Source organism: Neopelma chrysocephalum, unplaced genomic scaffold (assembly GCF_003984885.1).
Source record: "Neopelma chrysocephalum unplaced genomic scaffold, ASM398488v2 Primary Assembly neopelma1_44, whole genome shotgun sequence".
Taxonomy (NCBI): Eukaryota; Metazoa; Chordata; class Aves; order Passeriformes; family Pipridae; genus Neopelma; species Neopelma chrysocephalum.
In genome coordinates this window covers 8,848,366-8,870,691 of record NW_020897703.1, presented here as the reverse complement: position 1 = coordinate 8,870,691, position 22,326 = coordinate 8,848,366, and the positions used below count along the sequence as shown (strand labels likewise).

Below are 22,326 nucleotides of genomic sequence, written 5' to 3'. Positions count from 1 at the left end.
AAGAAAATGTGAATAATTGTCTATAGCATGTCTGTAATAAATAGTATTGGTGATGGTTTTTCATTACATTTTATTTACATCTAAGGAAGATGGTGATGAAAAAATTCAAGATATGTATGTATAATGGATGTGGTTTGGCTCCTAAGTCGGGCTGAGTCCTGGGCAGTGGGATTTGGGAAGGTTTCTCTCTGGAGTGCCAGGGAGCATGCTTGCTTTCAAGAGACCTGAGTATGCAGTATAGAGGAGGTGGGGAAAGGCTGGAAAAAGAAAGGAGCCCGTAGGAGAAGTGCAAGCTGGAATGCTGTTCTTATGGCAGGGAGCAGCCTGAGCCACAAAGGAGATGAGGGGAGATGGAGGAGAGTGTGTCAGCTCAGGGAACTGCTGAGAATTGCTGTCTCGTGAAAGATGATAAGGGACTCTCCCTGCCAAGGAGGAAAGTACCACTTCTTCTCAAATCTTTAATCTGATCTTCCTATTTGCTATGTGTTTTCTACTATTAGAGAGAACACCTTGGTTCAATTTATTATTGTCTAATAAAAGGTTGGTTTTGCGTTTTTGTGGTGTGTGCATGTAAAACAATAAGGGCCAGAGGGACTGTTTTGTATAATTTTACCTAAAGACTACAGCTGACTTATTTCACAGAGATGTTATGATGTGTGATATTTCTGTACAAGAAATTATTAGATGTCTGTAAATACATTTTAAAAAAATGAAGAAAATAGACTCTGGTATTCTCTTCAAGAAGAAAATGATGTGTAGGACCCTAAAATTTGCAGCATATTGGGAGAAAAGAGAAAGCATTATAGACAATAGCCAAAAAGTCCAGTTGTTTTTGTGCAAGTAGGGAAGCATTCCAGATGAGCACCATAAATTTCATAGCCTCATGGCAATAAGCAAAAACTTGCAAGAACAAAAAGAGAGCATATAGCTGCAGGGCCATCTTCCCAAACTGGAAAACAGTATTCTTTATAATCCTGCTGCTCCTGCAGACTTTGGTTTCATAGTTTAGACAGCTGTAAATTGAAAGTTGAAAATTGTCATTTTGCTTCAGTTTCTCTGGAAAACAGTGACAAAAAGCAAGTAAAAGGAGATCTCAGAACTGAGGATGGAGAATGTAGTAAAAACAGCATCTTGCAACAGTCAACAGAGAGAGCAGAGAGAAGTGCTGAAGTGGTGTGAGACAGGAGACATAGTCTTTCACCTGCTGGGGCTGCGGGGAGGCCCTGGAACAAATGGGAGTCCTGTCTCCCAGCGGTCACGGTGATAGGTCCTTCGTCTTTCTCTCAGCCAGAGGAATAGGAAAGAAATGAGCAGTTGGTTGTAGAAGACACCTCAGGAAAAAGGCAAAATCTAATTTCAGAGTGTTGGCTTTGGTAGGAGGAGCGAGCTTGATATAAGTGATTTTTTTATTTTTTTTTGGATGGGGTGACTTGTCCCCCTCCCTTCGCATCTTTGGCCTCTTCAGTTGAATGTGGGGAATTTTTTGTACCCTCTTTGAGTTTCCATGGATTTCTCATTGTGGAAAAAGGAGGACAGAAATGAGGAAAGGGGCTGGAATGGTGGCTTTGAAGAGTGTAAGGAACACTATGGTCATTGAGTTGTGTAAGTTTTACAAATAAAAGTACCCATGCAAAGGGTTTTCAGGTAGTTTAGCAAGAGCATTTCTCAGTACTTTTCATGTTTATGTCAAAAGGAATTGGAGACTAAATTATATTGAATCACACAAAAATGTCTCAGGATCTGTTGTATTGAGGAGAGACTAAAAATTGGATACAGGCCACCAGAAATACTTTGGTCATATACAGAAAAACTTATTTTAACCAATAAGCATTTATCTTAAAGAACAGAGTAACTGAAAAATCCAGTGCTTCTTGGGTTTAGCTTTTATATAGCTTCTTATCAAATGTGCCTAGAGAGGAAACAAATTTCTCTTAAGCTTCATGTGAAGAACGGCAATATTTGAGTGGAGAGATTTGGTTCATTTTGACATACTGACACATTTGGAAAATCACACAAAATGAATAAGTTTGGTGATGAAACCCTTTCTGCAGAACCTCCTTGTAAAAACATGCACAGCTCTTGGTACAAAGATGGTAATCACTTGGCACAAAAAACCATAGTCACCTTCTGATTTTTAAGCATTCCCTCAATACCAGGACACAAATTTAAGTCTTACTTTTGCTTTTCTTACTGATTTCCTGCACAAGTGAGCACAGAAGGCATTACCTGCACATAAAAACTGTTGCTCACTATGAGGAAGTGTAAGATCATTAGATTCGCTAGTTGTTCCTCAACATCAGGTGCTGGTATTTATTCCAACTGTAATGACAAAGATGTGCTGAAAGTGAATGTGGTACAGATCACTCCAGCTTTGTTAGCATCTAATGAGGAAACTGTTGCATGTTCAAACTCCTTTTATAGATCTAGTAATTATGGCTGTCATCAGCCCCAGCCACTATAATTAGTATTATAACTGACAGCTATAATCTTAATTTCACTCACTTGAAACATTTGAAGAATTACTGTCTTAGACCAATGTTCTATAATTTTTCTTGTGGTTTTGCCTATAAATTAATTACTTTGGAAAGGCTTGGAGGGAAAAAAAAGTGATTTTTGTTTAGTTTTATTTTGGATAATGTGAAAAATTCCTTTCTCGTATTCCTAAAGATGTTTTCCCTCTCGGCCCACCCAGAAGTTTTGCAAAGGGTGTTCCGTAGTGTACTCTGTTAACTGGATGGCTGTGTTGCTAGAATCTGCTGACTGGTCTTCGAGGTTATTCCCAGAAAGCACATGAATACTTGGTGAGTCTACTTGAAGATGCCGGCAAGTGGAAGCTGTTTAATCTATAACTTTTCTCAAACAACTGCAACTGCCTGTGTCTGTTCCCTGGCAGTCCTGGCAGTCAGTAGTGGGAGACAGATCTGCTGTAAATGAAATTTCTTCCTCCTCTTTATATATGTATTTAGGCCATTTCTGCACAGCCAGCCCAAGGCATGTTAGATACTAAATAAAATTATTGTAGGGAGTTGTCCTTCTTGTGCCTGATCTGTCATTTGATCTGCCTGATTGTCTGCCTCAGGTTGGGGCAGCACAGGGATGTGGTGGTAATGATGGACTATTGCATCTTGTGTCCTTATGGAAAAAAAATTTATGACTGTGTATATGGTCATACCATCACAGTCACAGTGACCTTCTATACAGGTTAAATGTGGGCTTGTGTAATTGGTATGGGGAAGACAAGCAGTTGCTCAGTACAACCTTTGGCCATACACGAGGAGAAACAAAGGAACGGTTGAAGATGAGATTGCGAGATCCCCGTTTGGTGGATTAATGCAGAATAACACAGTGAGAGCTGTCCTTAGTGGGGAGTGAAAGTCTTGAGTCCATGTTATGGTTGAGTAACCACTACCAGTTGTAGGAACTAACAATAGTAGCTGGTTCTTCCTGTGTTCACAGTTATTCCTTAGACCAACCATATGATTTCCCTGGCAGAACCTGATGGTACATGTGGTCACAGATACGTGCAACTACTCATTAGCTTTTCTGAGAAGGTGCCTTTTTCTCCTGTTTGTCAGCAGTTTTTACCTAACTTAGCAAGTCTGTATAACAGCGCTTAAAGGCGTTATCATTTCTCTAGCCTAGTAAATACTAAATGGCACAGCCCTATCAAATCTAGTCATTTAACAGATGGATATTACCACAGATAAGCTTATATTTAAGTGCTGCGCACATCTCTTATTTAAACCAGATGAAGCTTTCCCTTGTGCTTATTTAGTGTCCTTGAACCATTGCATTTTATTTTGTCTCATAGGAACACCACTTCTGGTGCGAAGGAGCAGTGATCCAGCTTTGGGCGCACCTGCTGATTTCCCAAGTGCTTCTCATCCCAGTGACCACAGTCTCAAGCATGTCGTGGCAGTAGGTGTCATGTAACTCACCTTTTTCTTAAGCCTAAAAACTTTTCTTACCTGTTGGTATATAATAGTTTTATAAGCTGTATTTGGATCGATAACAAAATGCATTATACTTGTTTTCTGTAAAGGAAATAATTTCTTCTGGAAAAAATGGTTATTTCATGTGGTACAATCAATTAGCAGTGGTTCTGCTAATCTCTAAAGAGATTTACTTAAAGCTGAATGGTGACATAAGACTCTGGAATGTGAACTGAACTTTTAGGAATTTTTCATTTGTTCAGGATCGTATGGTCCAGTTCACTGTTGCTTCTTTGTTCTTGCACCCTTTTTTTTCATGTCATCTTTGATATCCAGACTTTTCTTTATCTCACTTTCCTGTTTTAACACCTGACTCTTCCCTTCTGAGGACAAATTTGTTTATTTCAATAGAGTTACTACTAAATATTACTGCAAAGCCATAATTAGTGAGGATGCAGTAACTCTTAGTCAGATGTTTTTGCAGGCTGTCTTCAGTCTTCTAAAACTGATGCGGTCTTGGTCACATTTGGGCCACATGTTTCACTTTGCAGTTTTAAGACCTGAAGCTTTGTGTTTGTGCGTGGGAAGGTGTTCCTACATTACTTACAAAAAGATGAAATTCTTTAGAACCTCTGAATGACAGCTGGGACACAAGTGTATCAAGCAGAATAGAGCTTTTTTTTGGTGTTTGCCTAGAAAGCTCTGGTGAGTCTACTGCTCTACTTAAGACCACATGAATGCTGGCTTAAATGATGGTGCTGCTTTCATTTGCTTGTGAAATTTATGCCTTTTCCCCTTTAGCTTCTCCACACAGTGTTGTAGTTCATTCCCTGTCCTCAGCTGTGCAAAGCAATCTGTCATTGTTTTGTTTCAAAACAAAAAACCACTCAGAAACCCCCAGTCTCTTCATTTGGTGCAAGGGGGATATTTTAGCATAGATCACAACTAGTTTATAGCAGGGTGCCATAAATGGCTGTATTGGCACATTGGTGAGTAGGAGGAGAGAACTGGGGTTCAGGGATACATGCTGGAGATGGGAACCTTTCAGCTAAAGGTATATGTAAGACATTTCCAGTTAAGTTCATGTGAATAAAGGAAGTAAATACAAAGTCAGTTGACTTGCACATTAATGATGTTATGTGGATCTCAGTCTAACACTGTAATTCTGAAGGCCAACACAGGATTTTGGTTGGCTGTTCATTGTTCCTCTTTGCATGGCCAAATGCATGTGCACCTAAATTCTTTGCATGCACTTTCTTTTACAATGTCTTGTGTTATTCACTAAGTGGTGCAATTTTAATAGTCCTACTGACTCTCCAAGTACATTATGATGTTAAAGGGGGCTGAACTTTGTCAAAGTCCTGCATCATTTGTCAGACTTGTTTGAGCTGAGAGGTGCTTTTCATGATGTTTGCTGCAAGCATTTACATATTAATGAAATACTGACTTAGTCTGATAAATGCAGGTACAAAGAATACTTGGTTAACAGTGCAGATCGTACATGCTTTACAAAGTTGAGAAATATATGAAGTGAGTATGTCAGTATGTGATGCTATGGTATTTATAACCATGAAAATGGAAAAAAAAATGGAAAAATAAGTGAAATCTGTTTCATTCCAGGACATGTTTTGAATGCTTTATATTTGACCATCAAGGAGAGAAAGATAGCGTTTTATTGAGTTGTTTTTTTTAGTATAATTTTAGCGGTGACAAGTGCATTTTATGCCATTACATGAGAATTGCAGTAATACTTGGAGGTTAAAACCTCAGCATGCTTCACTGACTTGCATCAGTACACAAGAATCCTCTAGGCCTAAAGGAATTCTCTATGCCTAAAATACAGAGCATCCCTCTGTCAGCTATAGGGGTGACAGTCAAAGCTGGAAAGCTAGCAGGGGTGGAGAAGAAATTTTCTTTTTTTTACATATCATGTAAGGGCTGGGAGGAATGGCCCAGAAGGTTGAAAGTTTTTTGGTTTTTGTTGTTTGTTTGTTTGTTTTTTTTAAGTGAAAATCAGTTATAGCAAAGTACATTATACCAGCTCTTATTTTTGCAACAGTACCATTTCTAAAACTCTGATCATCAATCATACTGAAATATGCTTTGGCTTAATGTTGTGGGAAGCACAGAAAGCTTAAATAACATAGGTTATATTAGGTACAGATTGTTTTAAAACATACAGAAAAATCAATATCTGACAAATGAAAAAACATGGCACGAACAACTGAACCCTGCATTTTGAATATAGCTATGCTCTTTCACGCAAGTGTTAAAGCAGTATTTAGAGAAAATTCATTTGTTCTGTACATTGCTGCTGGAAATTTAAAATTACTACTGCATTTCCTTTGTCACAGAACAGTGGTTTTTTCACATTAAACTGCTTCCTTGCAGTCACATGCAAGTTAGAAAACCCTGAGCTGTTGGTAGAGAAACATTTTTCAGTGCATGTAGTGAAAATTAAGTCTCTGTATTTATGCCACAATTATCTTAGCAATTATTTTGTAATTGAAACTGACTTTCATAATTAGCTTAACTGTTTTGGCACTTCTGGTATTTTGGTGTTTGGCACATGTGGAACTGGCAGTTCAGTTCTCTGTAGAAATACCTGTAGTTAGACTGTGTGCTGTCTTCCGGTGTGTACTGATACACCGGTAGTTGATCAGATTTTTGAGAGGTGACTGCCATGATTTTCTGAAGACAGCACTGATTTGCCTTTAGGAAAGTGCAGTTCAGATGTAAGATACGTAAGGCATGAAATAAAACAGCAAACATGCAGTAATACAAGAAAAGAACGTTGCTCTCTCATTCAGGTGAACTGGTTGAACCTGGTGAACCATTTGAGTTGTTCACAGTATTTATGGCATTAAGCAGAGTGTGCATTCTATTTTTCAGATGTTGTCCTGTTTATTTAAAGAAAGGTATTTTTTTTAATGCCATATAATGATTGCTAAAATAAAAAAACCTTTCTGAGTTACTGGGTAGTTTGAGAAGAATTTTAGCTATTCTTTCATATTTTCCCTGACACTTATTCTGTCTTAGCTGTAGTTTTAGCCCCAATTAACAAAATACTTCTAGATCAATCAAAAACTGATAGTGAAGTCCAGCATCTGTTCTCTCAGACTGGAAGTCATTTAACAGATGGTACAAAATTTGAGTTTCTTTTTTCATCCAAACCTCTCTTTCCTTATTGTGATAGCTGCCACTGAAAAATTTAGAGACTGTAATCAGGGAAAAATAGGGATAACAAACATCTGAATTTGTTATTGAAGAAAAAGTATTTGTTAGTGAATTTTTTATTTTATGAAGGCAGCTGTTTAGCTCTTCTGCCTAGTTAGAATCACAGAGCCCTGGCCAGGCTTTCAAAATGGAAACTTCCTGCCCTAAGTCTTCAGAGAGGACTTCAGGGGTATAGAATTAGTTTAATGTACTTAGGCACACCTACAGGTTGGACAGAGAAGTGATTGAGAGCAGCCCTGCAGAGAAGGACTTGGGGGGTAATGATTGATGAAAAACTCGGTGTGAGCCGGCAATGTGTGCTCACAGCCCAGAAAGCCAACTGAATCCTGGGCTGGAAAAGCACCGTGGGCAGCAGAGCAAGGGAGGTGATTCTGCCTCTCTACCCTGTTCTAATGAGACCCCACCTGCAGCACAAGAAAGGCAGGGACCTGTTGGAGCGAGTCCAGAGGATGGCCACAAAGTTGGTGGGGGGCCCTAAGCCTTCCCCATGAAGGCAGACTGAGAAAGCTGGGGCTGTTCAGCCTGGAGAAGAGAAGGGTGTGTGGAGGCCTCATAGCAGCCTTCCAGTATCTGAAGGGGGCCTATGGGGGAGCTGGAGAGGGACTCTTCATCAAGAACTGTAGTGATAGCACAAGGAGTCATGGGTTCAAACTGAAAGAGGGAAAATTTAGGTTAAATAGGAAGAAGAAATTCTTTACTGTGCAGGTGGTGAGACACTGGAACAGGTTACCCAGAGAAGCTATGAATGCCCCATCCCTGAAGATGTTCAAGGCCAGATTGGATGAGGCTCTGAGCAACCTAATCTAGTGGAAAATGTCCCTGCTTGTTGCAGGAGGGCTGAAACTAGATGATCTTTAAGGTCCTTCCAACCCAAACCATTCTAGGATTTCATGATTCCACTTCTCTGAAAAATTTTGTGGCCATAACTTTGCTATGGCAATAGCCAAGGGCTGGTCCAGCTGCTTTTTGGCTGTGAGTGACCTGGCCTCAGAAAGTGGGTTTAGCAGTGGGCATGTAGTCTTCCATTGGGGATCTCCTCTGCCATGTGATTGAGGTGGCTGAAGTCTTTCAGAAGCAGCAGCATTCTTGGGGCACTTAACACTTGCTCAACACTTGTCCCCAGCTTGCTGAGAGGAGCTGCAGTTTCAGGTTCTCTTCACCAGCTCAGAAGTTCCTAGCTGGATCCCTCTGCTCAGTGTTCACTGTGGTAAAGATCAGATGCAGCAAGGCAGAAAGTCAGAACTTTAGGGTTCTGCTGGTTTGGGGTTTTTTGAACTTTTTAGGGAATAGAATACATTTTGCTGCTTCTGCTCAGTCCAGTTCATCCAGGTAGTAATTGCTAATGTATAACTAAAACACTTGAACTTTTGTTTCTGGAGCTGTGACTTCTGCTTGTCTTTCTTTTTGCCCAGGGACAGACATACCTACTATTGTAAGACTTGATATATCATGAGTTTTAGATGGAGGATTGTGATCCTATTTGACGGGATGGGAATTTTGCATTAATTATAGTGGGACTAAAGTTTCACCCCCTCTTGTTAACTTGCTGATTATTATGGATATGCTGTGTTCTGCATGACTTTCTTTTATACCTACATGTTTTCTGGATAAATACTTAGGTTATCTTGGAGTTAATCAATGAGACTGGCTGATTAAATTGTATTTATCCATATTTAAAGATACAATGAGATGCTAGATCAATTGAAGAGCTACTCCAGTGGCTCAATACAATTTCAATTTTTGCCTAGACGTGACTTGAAATTGACTGTATTTTATGCATTGTGGACATGTAATTTGCAATTTTGAATAAGGTTCATATATAATCAGAACATTTTTATGTTTCAAACCCTTGTTAAAAAGGGTCAAAACCTCCTCTGGTTCTTCTGGCTGTTAATTGTGCTTGTGGTGTATTAGCCTTCCTGATTAAGAGTCTGCAAATTAGCATAACGTCCACATGTGTAAGGATGCAGCTCCATGATTTGTTCCTTTTCTGTACGATATTATATACATATGTAAACATAAAGATATGCTGCAATCAGAGTTTGGCTATGAGCTAAAGATTGTGAGTAGTACTTTCAAAATGTTTGGGTATTTTATTTTAAGAAAAAAGCAGAAATATTAGTTAATCTGATCATGCTATTTAAAAGTAGGGCATGTTTTGACACAGTGGTGGAATAATTCTATAGAGTTTATAGCTTGGGTTGATTGGGCAGGCTTCTGCTCAGACTGAAGAGACTGCACTGCCACGAGGATTGTATTGCCTTCATTCTAGAAGATAGAACTTTTGTCCGGTATGTTTACTGGACTAGGTCAGGTATTTTACTTTCTGCATGTGTTAGAATTTCAATTTGAAATTCTCCCATAGCTATGAGATAGAATCATAGAACAGTTTGGTTTGGAAGGGACCTTTGAGGGTCATCTAGTTTCAGCCTTCCTGCAATAAGCAGGGACATTTTCCACTAGATTAGGTTGCTCAGAGCCTCATTCAACCTTGAACATCTCCAGGGATGGAGCATCCACAACTTCTCTGGGCAACCTGTTCCAGTGTCTCACCACCCACACAGTAAAGAATTTCTTCTTCCAATCTAACCTAAATTTTCCCTCTTTCAGTTTGAACCTGTCTAGCCTGATCTTGAATGTTTCCAGGGATGGGGCATCTCCCACCTCTCCAGGCAGCCAGTGTTTCACCACCTAGACTGTAAAAAACTTCTTCCTTGTGTCTTGTCTAAATCTACGCTCTTTTAGTTTAAAACCATTACCCATTGTCCTGTCACAACAGGCCCTACTAAAAGGTCTGTCCCTATCTTTCTTATAAGCCCTCTTTAAGTATTGCAGGAGGTGGGCTCTGAGGAGGAAATGAGATATTGGGAGAAACACAGTAATTTTTCAGGAACTAGTGGTGCTGGAAGGATGGTGCACTTGTAATGCTTTAAATCCATGCTTGTTCATATATAATAATTAGACATCAAAGTAGATATGGAAATACATCTTAGATATTACCATGTATGTTGTAGGGTAAAAGCAAGACTGCTTCCCTGATGTGGTGTGGTCTCGGGCTGTCATTCAGAATAGCAACGTTTATAAATTCTGGAAGGCATTTTTTTTTTCTGGTAAAAGTTTCCCTATTAATAATTTAACTCTTGTTCTTGAAATACTGCAGTGTGGAACTGAACAGAAGATCTGGGGAGATTTAGAAGGATTTTCTGTCATTCAGCTGGGGAGTTCCAAACAGTTTGAGTTTTTTGAAAGGGAATTCTGATGTGGGTGAATCCATTTTTAAAGCAACTACTGTGTGTCTGTTTGCACTGTGCAACATATATAGAACACTCCTAATCAGCGCAGGAGCTTGTCAGTGTATTGCTTTTGATGTCTGATTAGATGATCATAGGGACATCTGCAGTGAGTTAGTTTTGATGTTGTTGGTGTGAGGCACTCCAGGAACCAGAGCTGTGTGGCACTCTTACACCATGGAAAACTGCTGCTCTTAAAGAACCTATTATAAATCCAACTCTGCACCGAGCTGAGGGCTGTCGAAATAACAAAAGCCATTCCTTCTCCATTCTTCCTGTTGCCTTTCAACCCTGCACGGCTTTTTTTTTCTCTTTCTTGTACTGTGTGCTGTGGCACTCTGTGTCAAAAAGAAATTATATTGTAGAGGAAAAACTAAGAAATGTAAATTAAATGTTTGTAATACTTCAGAATACTGAATTGTTCATCTGAAAAAGGACAGAAGTGCCCTGTGGTAATTTCCTCTTTTGAGGGTGCAAAGAGGTATGTGTGTGTATGTGTAAAAGTCCTCTTTGTGTTCCTTGCACAGCCTACATGTCAGAAAAAGTGTATTGTTTTACCTGTATTGTTTAAGATGAGCAGTGGGTGTAATTTACATATTTTTATTTGAGAAGGATAAGTAGACTTTTTGTGATTTATTTTAATAAGAGCTAATAATGAATGCTCTTTGATGTTAATATAGTATATAAATTATCAGTAAAAATGGTACAATCAGTAGAAGTTGTTATTCATTGTTAACAAGTTGTTTTCTAAAGCCTGTTTCTAATGAGAGGAGTACCGGCATTTTACTGACTATTCATGAGAGAAAATATCTCTAATGAAAATCATCAAAGCTCTCCATCATTCTGTAACTTGTTAGTAGGAGACTGGATTTTGTTTCCTCTTTAAAATAAGTTTTGGGCCTTGGCTGTAACTTTGAAAATACCTTACTGTTTATAAACCTTCCTCATTTGTCTTCTGCCTTGTGTGCTCAGGTATATGTGATTGCAGGAAGATGGGTGAGGGACTTGAAACTTTCTTTTTCCTACATGGCCTGTCTTATAAGGAATGGGGAAAAACTACAGGGTGGAAATAAGAACTGTCGACAAAGAAAAAAGGGAAAAAAGGTCATGCTGTCAATGCTGTTGACACATTCATCTCTATAGCTACATCTTTGGGGTCCTACAAAATACTGTCATTCCATCTGGAACAGCTTTTAGCAGGCAGCTTATGCAACAGGCTCATGGTGCTGAAATTGGAATGGAACATTAGCAAGTTACTTTTATGTCTGACAGTCAAATTAAAAGTGGAAGATGACAGTCAACATGGCTCATGCATATCATTTACTGTTGAGCTCTAGAAGCATTTAGCTAAAATAGAATAGGTGCTCAGTCAGTGTCCTACTGAAATACTTACTACTAAGTAACATTTTTCATAGATGTAGACAACTAGGAATAATGGCAGAGATCTTTGATACTAATTTAGACTGAGATGTTGCTGTGATATTAGGAAGAACCCTCATTTTGGATTTTGTAATATGTCATCTTGCAGTGCACTCTGATGTATGAGGCTCTGCTCTTGTTCTGGTTAATATTTGTCTCTCTCCAAAAGTGAGATCTGTGGCTTTGCTTCTCTTACAGGATCGACAGTTATTCATATTCTAAGGAGATGCAATTTTTTTTGTTTTATTTTGTTAGACGAGGCCCATTCAACCCTAAATTACCCAACCTGTTGGAGACTGGTGATTTGTTCTTCTCCTGTGTAGCTGGTGTCTCAGCTAATCTGGATTTACAGGTTTTTTGAGTTGCAATAGTAACATAGTGCTCTTTGTAACTTGCACATTCAGTTGGTGGTTTTCTTATGGCAACAGGTCCTGATTTACTCCATCCCTGTGAAACAATTTCTGACACTGACACCTGGAATGAGGGGAGAAATATTTTAGTGCTTCTGTATACTGCATGCTTTCGGTGTTGTGGGTGTTTGACATGTTGGAGTTGGGAATAATAAACTAAGACCACTGTGAATATAGACTAAAATGGTAAGGGTGATTCAATGAGCTTCAGGATTTTGAACAAACATCCCACCCTTGATTTTTGTTAGTAATTGCAATTGTTTCTTCTGGCCTATAAGTCTAATATGACCTTTTGTTGTAACGTGAGCAGTATAACTTCTCTGAAGTAACTTTAAGTAAATAAAACCTAAGAAATAAACAATTCAGTAAATATGCAAATCTTCAGGTAAAAGGAAGTGACTAGACTTTAGAATAATTGTCTTGATGCAAGACCAAATTGTTGTCACTGTTTCTCTGTACTATGAGGGACAATAATTAGCAGTTTGTGAGGCACACTGGTATTCAGAGATGGACCTCTGATTTGATATGGCACAGTTGTTCCTATTATGTATTTTGGATCCTAAAAAGCCGTATTTGCCAGTTCAAAGTATTACACATTCCAAGCAGTATCATAAGGGGGGGAAAAGAAAATAAATTATCCCCCAAGAGAGACCTTATAGGAACAGCTGCTCCTGTAAGATTTTTTGGTATTTTTTTTCTTGACAATCAAGTTGAGTAGTGGCCTGTGCTTTTTTTTAAAATTAGTTGTCTGCATTAAAGTACTAGTAACAATAAGTTTTGCCTTTAATTCATCTTGATTTAAACCTTGATTTAATATAGGTTTCAATGTGGATTCTCAACCTCCTCTCTAAACTGAAGTAAAAAGCTTCCTTCTTTGTGTCAGTCCCAACGGATGCTGAAGTACCATATTTACAGCATTTGAACTGTAATGTGGCTGCACTGAAGCAGCTCGTGGTGTCTCTGAGAGCATATAACGGCATCATGGAGTTAGCAGGATTGTTCTCCCTGTTGCATTCATGCTGTTGCCTATTTAGCAGCTGCCTTAGAGTGACATGAACTTGGACTTTTTAAATAAAAGAACCTCTGTTTCTTGTAGTGTGCTTGCTCTGTTGACCTAATAGTGGTGCATCAGAGATGATTATATATTTAACACCTGTGGAGATAAATTGGGCTCCTTCTTTTCCTTCCTGCTTTTTGGAATTACCAAGTACAATCAATTTCGTAGTACATCTGTCAGCTTTACAGAAACAAAAGGAAACCCCTTCTTTTCAGCGGGCCTCATGTCAGTCTAAGGAATGTGGTGAAGGTTCCTCAGATGTGGTGTTCACTTCCACCCCCACACCTCCCTTTCTTTTATGATCTGCATACATTTTTCTGTCCTTCAAGCAACAGAATGAGAATCAAACAGAAATACATTGTTTTGGGGTAAAGTAAGTTCTGCAAGCAGCATTACTGAGCAAGGGCCAGTCTTCGTTGCCTCATCTTTTGACACTTTCCTTAAAAGCCCAAATGAATTCTGTTTCTGATGCAGAAGAGACATATTCCAAGGAGAATTTTATGAAACACTTCTATGAGAAATTGCAAGTGTGATAAAAGGAGGAGATGCCGGGCAACAAAAAAACAGATTAAATGGATTCTAAGTCACAAAGAAGAAAAAAATCTCATTATCAGCAGGAAGAAATATATCCCCTTTAATTTGGTTTTCAAAGATATAGCCAAAATATGAATGTTTCATTTCAAAAATAAATAAATTAAGGCTGTGAAATATTGCAGTTCTTACTGACAAATGTGTTTGTTGCTCAGAAGTTCCTGTAGTGGTATTCTTTTCAGCCAAAGAGTATAGTCATAACTATTTATTTGACTTAAAAGAATGTGAACGTTTTCGTCAGATCTGTGAAGCATCCACCATAGCTACCCAGATATCAGATGTTGCTGTGTGCTTCTGCAGAGATGTGGGGTTTTTTAAAGTAACGATATTGGTGACAATTCTCTGGCACAAAGACCAGCTGCGGGATGAGTGTGGCTGATGTATAAATGTATCTCATTTCCTGTATCCATAGTATGTGCCGCCTTGGATGTTCTCCGATTTCTATTGGAGAAAGTGAATTCAGTAACATTGTATATCTGAGGGAAAAATATTTTACAACAGGTATCCTGAAAACGTTGATGACTGAAGTGGTCTGCTGTGTGGTGGTAAGAACACCTAAAATGAGATTGTTTTGCTCCTTATGGAAACAATGCAAAACACTATAAGTCCTTTTCAAGTCTCTACCAAGGAGGTTCAGAGGAGTACAGAGAATCAGAATGGGCTGGAAAAGATTTTACACAATATCTTTACTATTTAATAATTGCCCTATAAACTTCTAAATAGCATAATTAACTTGGGGTAAAAGAAGTCAATTCCACTTCAGACTTCAGGCCATTCTGTCTACCTTTGATTCCCTGTTGTTAAGCATGAGAAAATGCTCCATCCCATCATGCAGAAGAGAAGGAAAATTGGACTGCTGTTCATAGACAAATCCACAAATTGATAACCAGAATGCAATGGTCAAATTGATAGTCTAGTTAATGCACAAAAGAGAATCTCTGGTATACGTTTCTTCTCTTTGAAGCACCTCAAAACATAGTAAGGAATTGTCAACAGAAGAAATACTATTAGATTAGGGATTACCGTATTAATAATAAGAAAGCAGTCCTTGAGTTTACAAAACACTGAACCAGATGATTGCTTAATGCCCAGCTGTGATTTTCTGCCTCTTTACCTTTCAATGTCTAGTTTGTGTGTAGTTGTCACTTTGAAAAGGCTGTTTTGAGAGGCATGTCAATGGTACTATTATGTTAATGTCACCAGTCATACAAATACTGATATTACCAGGTAAAGTTAGTTCATTTGAGCCGGATGCATACATTCATAAATATTTTTTTTTTTTTTAAATAATGTTGACAGTAGGCCAAAAGATTATAACACTTTTGGGAAATTAATCTACTGCCAATTACATGTATTTATAATACTATACAAGTGTCTAAAGCATCAAACTATTGATGTTAGTTCTGTTAAAATTACTTTTATACTAATCAGACACTTCTAGTGTCTGATGTTGGTTACCTGTTAAGGTTAGGTCTACCATGCAGATTCTAGGTTTATGGTGATTTAATTTTTGTTAAAATTATTCAATATTTAGAATTCATTACATACTATTATATATTCATATGATTATGATGTTGACTACCACAAAAATACTTCTTTATTATTTATTTAATAAGTAAGATTACTTCAGGTCTAGCTTTCTGTTCCACTGCTGCTTGTATTTACTCTGTAACAACCAAATGTGCATATTTAGGGCTGGTTAGTAACTCTGTTTAGTTTGGACTGCAAAAATCAAGTGAGAAAATACTTTTTGGGTTGATATATGCAATTTAAAACAGGTTTATTTTGCTTTTTAATTAATTAAAATATTCTAGGGTTTTGCTGAATGTTTATCAAGTTAAAATGGTACACAGTCAAGTTAGAAAGGAAGTTCATATCTTTCACCAGCTCTTGAAGGAAAAAGAAATAATTTTGAAGCAGAAGACAGGAGAAGGTCTCAGCCTACTAGGAGAGCCTACTAGAAGCTCTTTTTAGTGGGAAAACCTGTCTGGAAAGCCATATAGAGTAATGCTACCCACTAGTGCTATCTGTGTATATGTAGCATATATATATATATCTGTGTATATGTAGCATATATATTCATGTGGTGCCCTTTGTAAAGAATGTTTTTTAAGAGAATTGAGTTTGTTCCTCAGGTACATTGTTGTGAAAAGAACAGGAACAAGATCAATATATTGCAGTTCACAGGTAATGAAAGGATGTCTGTGCAAAGGAGTTTGAGAATACAGCTCACCAGAGAGTAAAACTTATTTTTGAGCAATACTGAAATTTGAGAAGGGTCTGTCTGCCTGGGCATCTGCCATGGATCTTGACTGGTACTGTTGGAATCAGACTCTTAACCCTCTCTAACCTCCCTCTTAACTAGGACCACATTGACTAATGTGCTTGTCCTGCCCTGAGGTTTGGGCTTTTTTGAACTGGGGCACTGGGGATCCAGCTGGCAGGTTTAGTGTTGTCCAGGGCACTGGACGGTTTCCCCGGTTCCCAGGCCAGCCCTGGGGGCCCTTCTGAGAGCCTCCCTGTGCAGCTGCTGTCCGGCCCCTGCTTTCACCCTCCAGCCTTGTGCCCTGGCCGGCTCACCTGCCCCTGGCTTGTGAGGGGTGGTCCTGTGGGGTTCCTGCTGCCAGGGTGGCTTCCTGCCTTCCTGCCCAACCACTCTCAGGCCACGGGTGGAGGATGCCTCTTGCAGACTCAGCTTTATTCTGTGCTGTATTTTTTTTTTTAAATTTGGGCTTTAAGTAGCTGTAATTCAAATAAGAAATGCTAGCCAGCAGAATTGTGGGGATTCATTTTGATAATTTTCACTTGCTTTTGCAGTCAGATTTGACTGTATGCTGCAACTGGGGAACAGGAGGCTCCTGTTGAAGAAGACAAATTGTTTCAAGAGTGTTCAGCCTCCAGTCTAACATATTTTTCCTACTGCAGATAGCACTTCTGGGTTCATTATAGCTTGTTCTCATAAGTCGTCATTTCTGTCTCAAGGCTGTTGTGCTTTCCAATGTAAAGCAGATTGATGCTGGCACATTTTTTCTATTTTAATTTTACAAAGTTGTCACACTGAAACTGTGCCTCATATTGGAAGTGCTTTGAAGTGAAGAGATAAACAAAGAGCTAAGATAAAATTAAAAAGGAGTATGAACAACATTTCATCTTGGTTTGTCTTTTTTAAAAATAAGCTGAATGAATGTAGTACCCTTGTGTCACTGTAGTAAGTCTGCAAACATTAGCAGATCAATCCAAATTGAGTTAGTGTATATGCAGTAAGCAGAAACAGGTGAAAATTAGGTTATCTGTGCCCAACTCTTTCTATTTGCTTTGAACAGTGAGATATAAACTAGTTTTTAGACCTGATTAGGTTTTGTTTATTTTCAGAGAGGGGCAGACGCAGAACATGTGCTATATCTACCATAGTTATTAAACCAAGAAACTATATAAAAGTCACCAGCTCAATTGTGACATTTGCAGGTAGAGGTAGAAAGCCTTGCTATAAATAAATCTAAAGTGAATCCAGGAGGAAAAACAGCAGCAGTTCTCGGTATATTTCATTTTTATCTCTGAAAAACAAAAAAACCAAGAATTGCCTGTCCTTTCGCTAAAAAACAACACCCAAAAAGTAATTGTCTTTACCAGTGTCAGAAATGCCAACCACTCTATAATCTGAAGTATGGTTTATAACTTCACTGTTTTTGGTTTGTAGAGTCCCAAAAATTTTCCAAATGAAAAATTTTCCAATCTAGCTTATTCTAGATCTTCACAGTTTCTTTTTATGATGTTCTAAAAGTAGTCAAGGAATTGAGAGTTCTGTTGACTACAAATTGAAGTCATTGTCTACAACAATAAAATAAAAAATGCCAGTGGCAAATATGCTCTCACTGTTACAATCCTTGGGTGCACAATTACTGTTAATCTCTGATTTAAAGGCGAATGACAAGTCTTTGTCCCTAACCCAGCTTTGAAAACGTGTAATGTGTAACAGCTTTTACACCCATTTGGAAGCCTTTTATCCACATTAATGCACCTCTCCTTACTGTTGAGAAACAGCAATTGCACAAAAAAGCATGATTTCTCTAAAGTGGCAGGGTGAGGTCCTTTCCTGAGACCACAGTCTCACCTATGCAGCAAAAAGGTAGTTGCCATTTTCTTTTTCCTGTGCCAAGCAGTATCATCACCAGTGCAGAATAAAAGTAAAGACCTGGGAGACACAGCTGTGGGTTTCCAGTTTGATACTACTTGCTCCTCGAACCCAGCATTTATTTTCAAGGCAGTACCTTATCTGTGTCCTGAATTGTGTTGTAGGGCTCTAAAAATCAAACCAAATGCAGAACTGAAAATCCAGTTTTGTCCTTTCCACTGGTTTGAACAGGCTCATGAGCAGTAGTCTTCATGTACTCATATCTAAAAAACTTCTATGCCTGTTCAACCTGGATGCTAAAGAATCCAAGGATCTTCTTAATCAGACACAACTAATATTTTCCTTGAGAGGTTCTCTGTCACTCATGTTTACCAGAGAATAAAATACAAGATAATTAGGTCACAGGTATTAACAACTTCAAGAATCATTCCCCAGTGCCATTTGCAGAACTGTGAACCTCTCTGAACCAAACTGTTGATAGCCTTTGCTGTTTCCCTGGATGAGCGGGTCGTGGGAAGAGCGTTTTGCTCTTAGGTATTCTGGCATTTAGCACCATTGGTGCGAAATGTGCCTGTTTTGCCTTCAAGAGGATTGTGAGGATGAATGAGTTTACTCTGAAGTGTTCATCAGACCAAACTTCAAGGTCTGTTGCTGTTTCTGTGTCATCTCTCACTTCAAAGGTGTTTGCCCTTTGACTTTTAAGTTGAGCTGTTGTTGTTGGGGCCCCTTTGCATTGCCTGAGGCTATCAGATATCCAGATAGCCATAACAGCAGAAATAATATTTGCTTTTGTATGGTAAACAGTTCCTTTTTGATTGTTACAAGTATGTAAGGCAGTTCAGGCTTGAGGAGAGGAAAAAAAAACAAACCCAAACTGTTCAAACTTTTTTTCAATTTCCATTCAGCTCCCTCTCTCCTTCCATTTGTGTTTTCTGGACTTGATGATGCTTGTAGCTGTTGGAATTGGGTACAGCCATGGGGATACTTTGCACAAAGGAAACAAACAAATTTTTAGTCCAGATCAAGTGTAATTACCCCTGAAATTGTTCTGGTTGGGTTCCCATTTTAAGTTCCAGTGAAGATTTGCTAACTAAACTTGTCTTTATTGAAATTTATAACCATTTAAACAGGAAAGGGTTATTTGCTGGGAGAGGATATAGCAAATAGAAAGCCTCATCGCTGTCCTCTTAGAACCTGGACTTCTTTTGTGGGCATGACACTGTGCTGTAGGCAGTTCATGCTTGAGGAAACTGTTCAGACTAGTTTTTGAGCTGTAGTTCAGCTCCCCAGGCCCCGGTATTTGTGATCTCCAGGCTTGATCGCTCCATTACCATTGCACAGGAGTGAATGTGTATTGCAGAAGCTCTGAGTGGCTTAAAATGCAGCAGTGCATCTGTTTAGCAACACAGATCAGTATTATGCCATTATTCCAGTGTTTTGTTTCATGTATCCAGTAGTTCCTATTAAAATATAAAGCTTAAATCACTATGCTTTTTTTTTTTTGTTGAAATTTAAAGCCCTGCATGAGATTACGCACAGATACTTGAAAAAATGCCGTTTCCTCTATGATCTTCTTTTCTGCTGGGAGCAACTTTTGTCTAAGATGTATTGCTCTTGCCTGCAGGATGCATCAGGTCCTGGACTATTAAGCTTATTTTCAGAAGAAAGCAGTGAATGCTTCCTTCAGTTGCTTTTGAATTTGGTATTCTCTGAATGAGAGGCTTTTCTTTAGAAAGTCTACCTAACTCTTTCCATCACAGAGTAACTCATTGAAGCTATTTCTTGTCACCTTTTCGTTCTAGAAGAAAAGATAAAGTCTTTACTTGTGAGTGCCTAGAACACGTTACAGTGATATGCAATTAGTAGTGCTCAGTATATGAAAGATGCGAGCAAAGTCTTGCAGAGCTTTGGATTATTATAATGCAATTATAAAATCTCCAGAAAAAAGCTTTGGTTTTCTGTGATAGTGGAAGGAACTTCACCATACAAAATAATTACAAATTTGCTTTTCTAAATAGTAAATTTCAATGAACTTGGCATAGGTAATCTTGTTTTCTTAAGGAGTGAGGCAAACAACCACAACCAAAAAAAAAAAAATCTACAAAAACACACCCCACCCCATTACCCCCAACATACTGCCAGTCTCCCAGCATTTCTGGTTGTAGAGTACTTTTAATTATAATCTGACCTGGATAATTAACACTGGATTTCTTCATAAGTAGTAGTATTTGAACTATTTAACTTGTAGATAAAACTGCATTGTGCTTTGTATCTAAGCATATTGTACTGAAGTTTTAAAGCTTAAATAATTCACATGCATTAAACTTCATTAACTTTTCAGGCTGCTCAGATTTTCTGTCAACATGTTTCTTAAAATCAAGGGAAATGTAAGTTCAGGAAATACTAGTGTTTACATCAATCGGGCTTCCCATATCTTAGCTGAGAGGCATCGTGAAGAACTCAGCTGTGCTGAACCTTGTTATCCCTCATGCATCTATCATGTTCCTGGCTTTGTCATGACTCACCTTGGCCCTCTCAGCCATACTTGATTTATTCTGCTGTTTGGTGCCATACTTTTGGTTTCTAAGTTCTGAGGAACTGGAAACAAGGGAACTATTTTGTCTCAGAGTGTAGTTTCTCTGTGTGTCTGAAACCAACCTGAGCACCTTGTGTGGAGAGGTTAGGAAACGATAGAGCTACATAAAGGCATGCAAGGAGACAGGTTATCTATTTCCTTCCACTTTGTAGTAAACACTGATATAGTAAACATGTCTTTATGATACTTTGTTTCTAGGGAATCATTGATATAACTGATAATGTTTATTTTAAAACAGGAATAAACAAAAATTGGGAATTTCTGCTGGAAGACCTTTTTATTACCAACATTTCTCATTATACACTTTTCCCGTATTTTTCTCAAAAGCGAAGAAACAGGCATGGATGGAAACAGGCATGTTTGTCCAGGAACACGTGCAAGAAATAGGACAACTGATAACTCATGCTGCTTTCCGTCTTCTGGAGAGTTACTCGTTTCTCTGTGTCACCTGCCGTGCTCACCTAAGCAACAGCCACGTGTTCTCTGACTTTTGTTCTTGCAGTTAGAGATGCTGCTATTAATCAACAACTGTAATGCAATCAGGTCCACCTGTAACCTTAAAAAAGCTGTTTCTGTTGATAAATATATCTTTATAATGGTAAAATGAAGTTACCCATGTGATTTTGTTTGCTTATTTTCTTCAAATGATTAAAAAAGATATGGTTCTGGGAGGCCGCTCATAATTTGGTTAGTAGGTAAAACTATGCTCGTCAAAATGGCCTGCGCTTAATTCATCTCTAAGGTTTTATTATTGCTGTTCTATTTTATTCCCAGAAAATATGCTGATATATCTTTGCTTAAGTTATTTTGTTTACCCGGCTTCCTTTCATGTGATAAATCCAGTTTTCTTCCACTGCAATTTTTGGTGCTGTCAAGTTATTTATTAACCAGTGCTGTTATTTCAAGATGTAGTTAATAATTAACATAGAACCAGATCATTTCATGAAAGGTTATTTTCTGATGACTTTTAAAAACCTTAGGAGAGGTTGAAAATACCATTATGCTTCATAAGGATTTATTGGAAATAACAATATACTCTCAGGTGATCTGCCTCTGGTTTCAATTGCCTGCTAGGTTTAAGATAAGCCAGTGATAGTAATGTCGTGGCTCACAGGAGCCAACTCAGGTTTATTAATAAAATCCACTCATAAATTCAGGGTAATACTGTGCCTGTACTTTCAGATCCTAAAACATGGTTTTGTATACAGTTCGACAGAATTAAAATGCTGCACAGTTGCCTTAATTTCCATTGAGAATTGGGATCAAGATCAAGGGCTTTATGTAGGGCAGTGTGTTTTCTCCCACTTGGATGCAGGCAACTCAATTCCTTGAAGAGATTCAGGCAACATTTTAACCGTTATTTACTTGTTTAATGCTATGTAGGTTAAGATATTCTTATGGTCCCTTAGAAACATCTTCAAGACTGATGGCCTGACAAATTTTTTCTTAGATTCGGGTTTAAAGCATGCCAACAGAGAAATTTGTGAGTATCTCTAGTCTAGGGCTTCCCTGTCAAATAGAGGCCTGGCAAGAAAATTTGTGTTATATTTTCCCTAGGCCATCATGATAGCTCCCTTGCCACAGTTTTGGGGAGGTTTCGTTGAGAGTCTAACATCTCTGAAAGTATGGAGAAAATGGTTAAATATTAAGATGTATACAGGA

At 38.4% G+C, this 22,326-nt stretch overlaps 1 protein-coding gene across 1 annotated transcript in view; it reads left to right on the top strand.

The window, feature by feature from the left end:
* The window catches only part of PARD3B (par-3 family cell polarity regulator beta), a 371,997-nt gene that overhangs the window by 105,703 nt on the left and 243,968 nt on the right, over positions 1-22,326 (top strand). Inside the window, exon 4 of the mRNA XM_027677893.1 lies at positions 3,812-3,918. Coding sequence (XP_027533694.1) covers positions 3,812-3,918 — 107 coding nt within the window. The remainder of the gene's footprint in view (positions 1-3,811; positions 3,919-22,326) is intronic.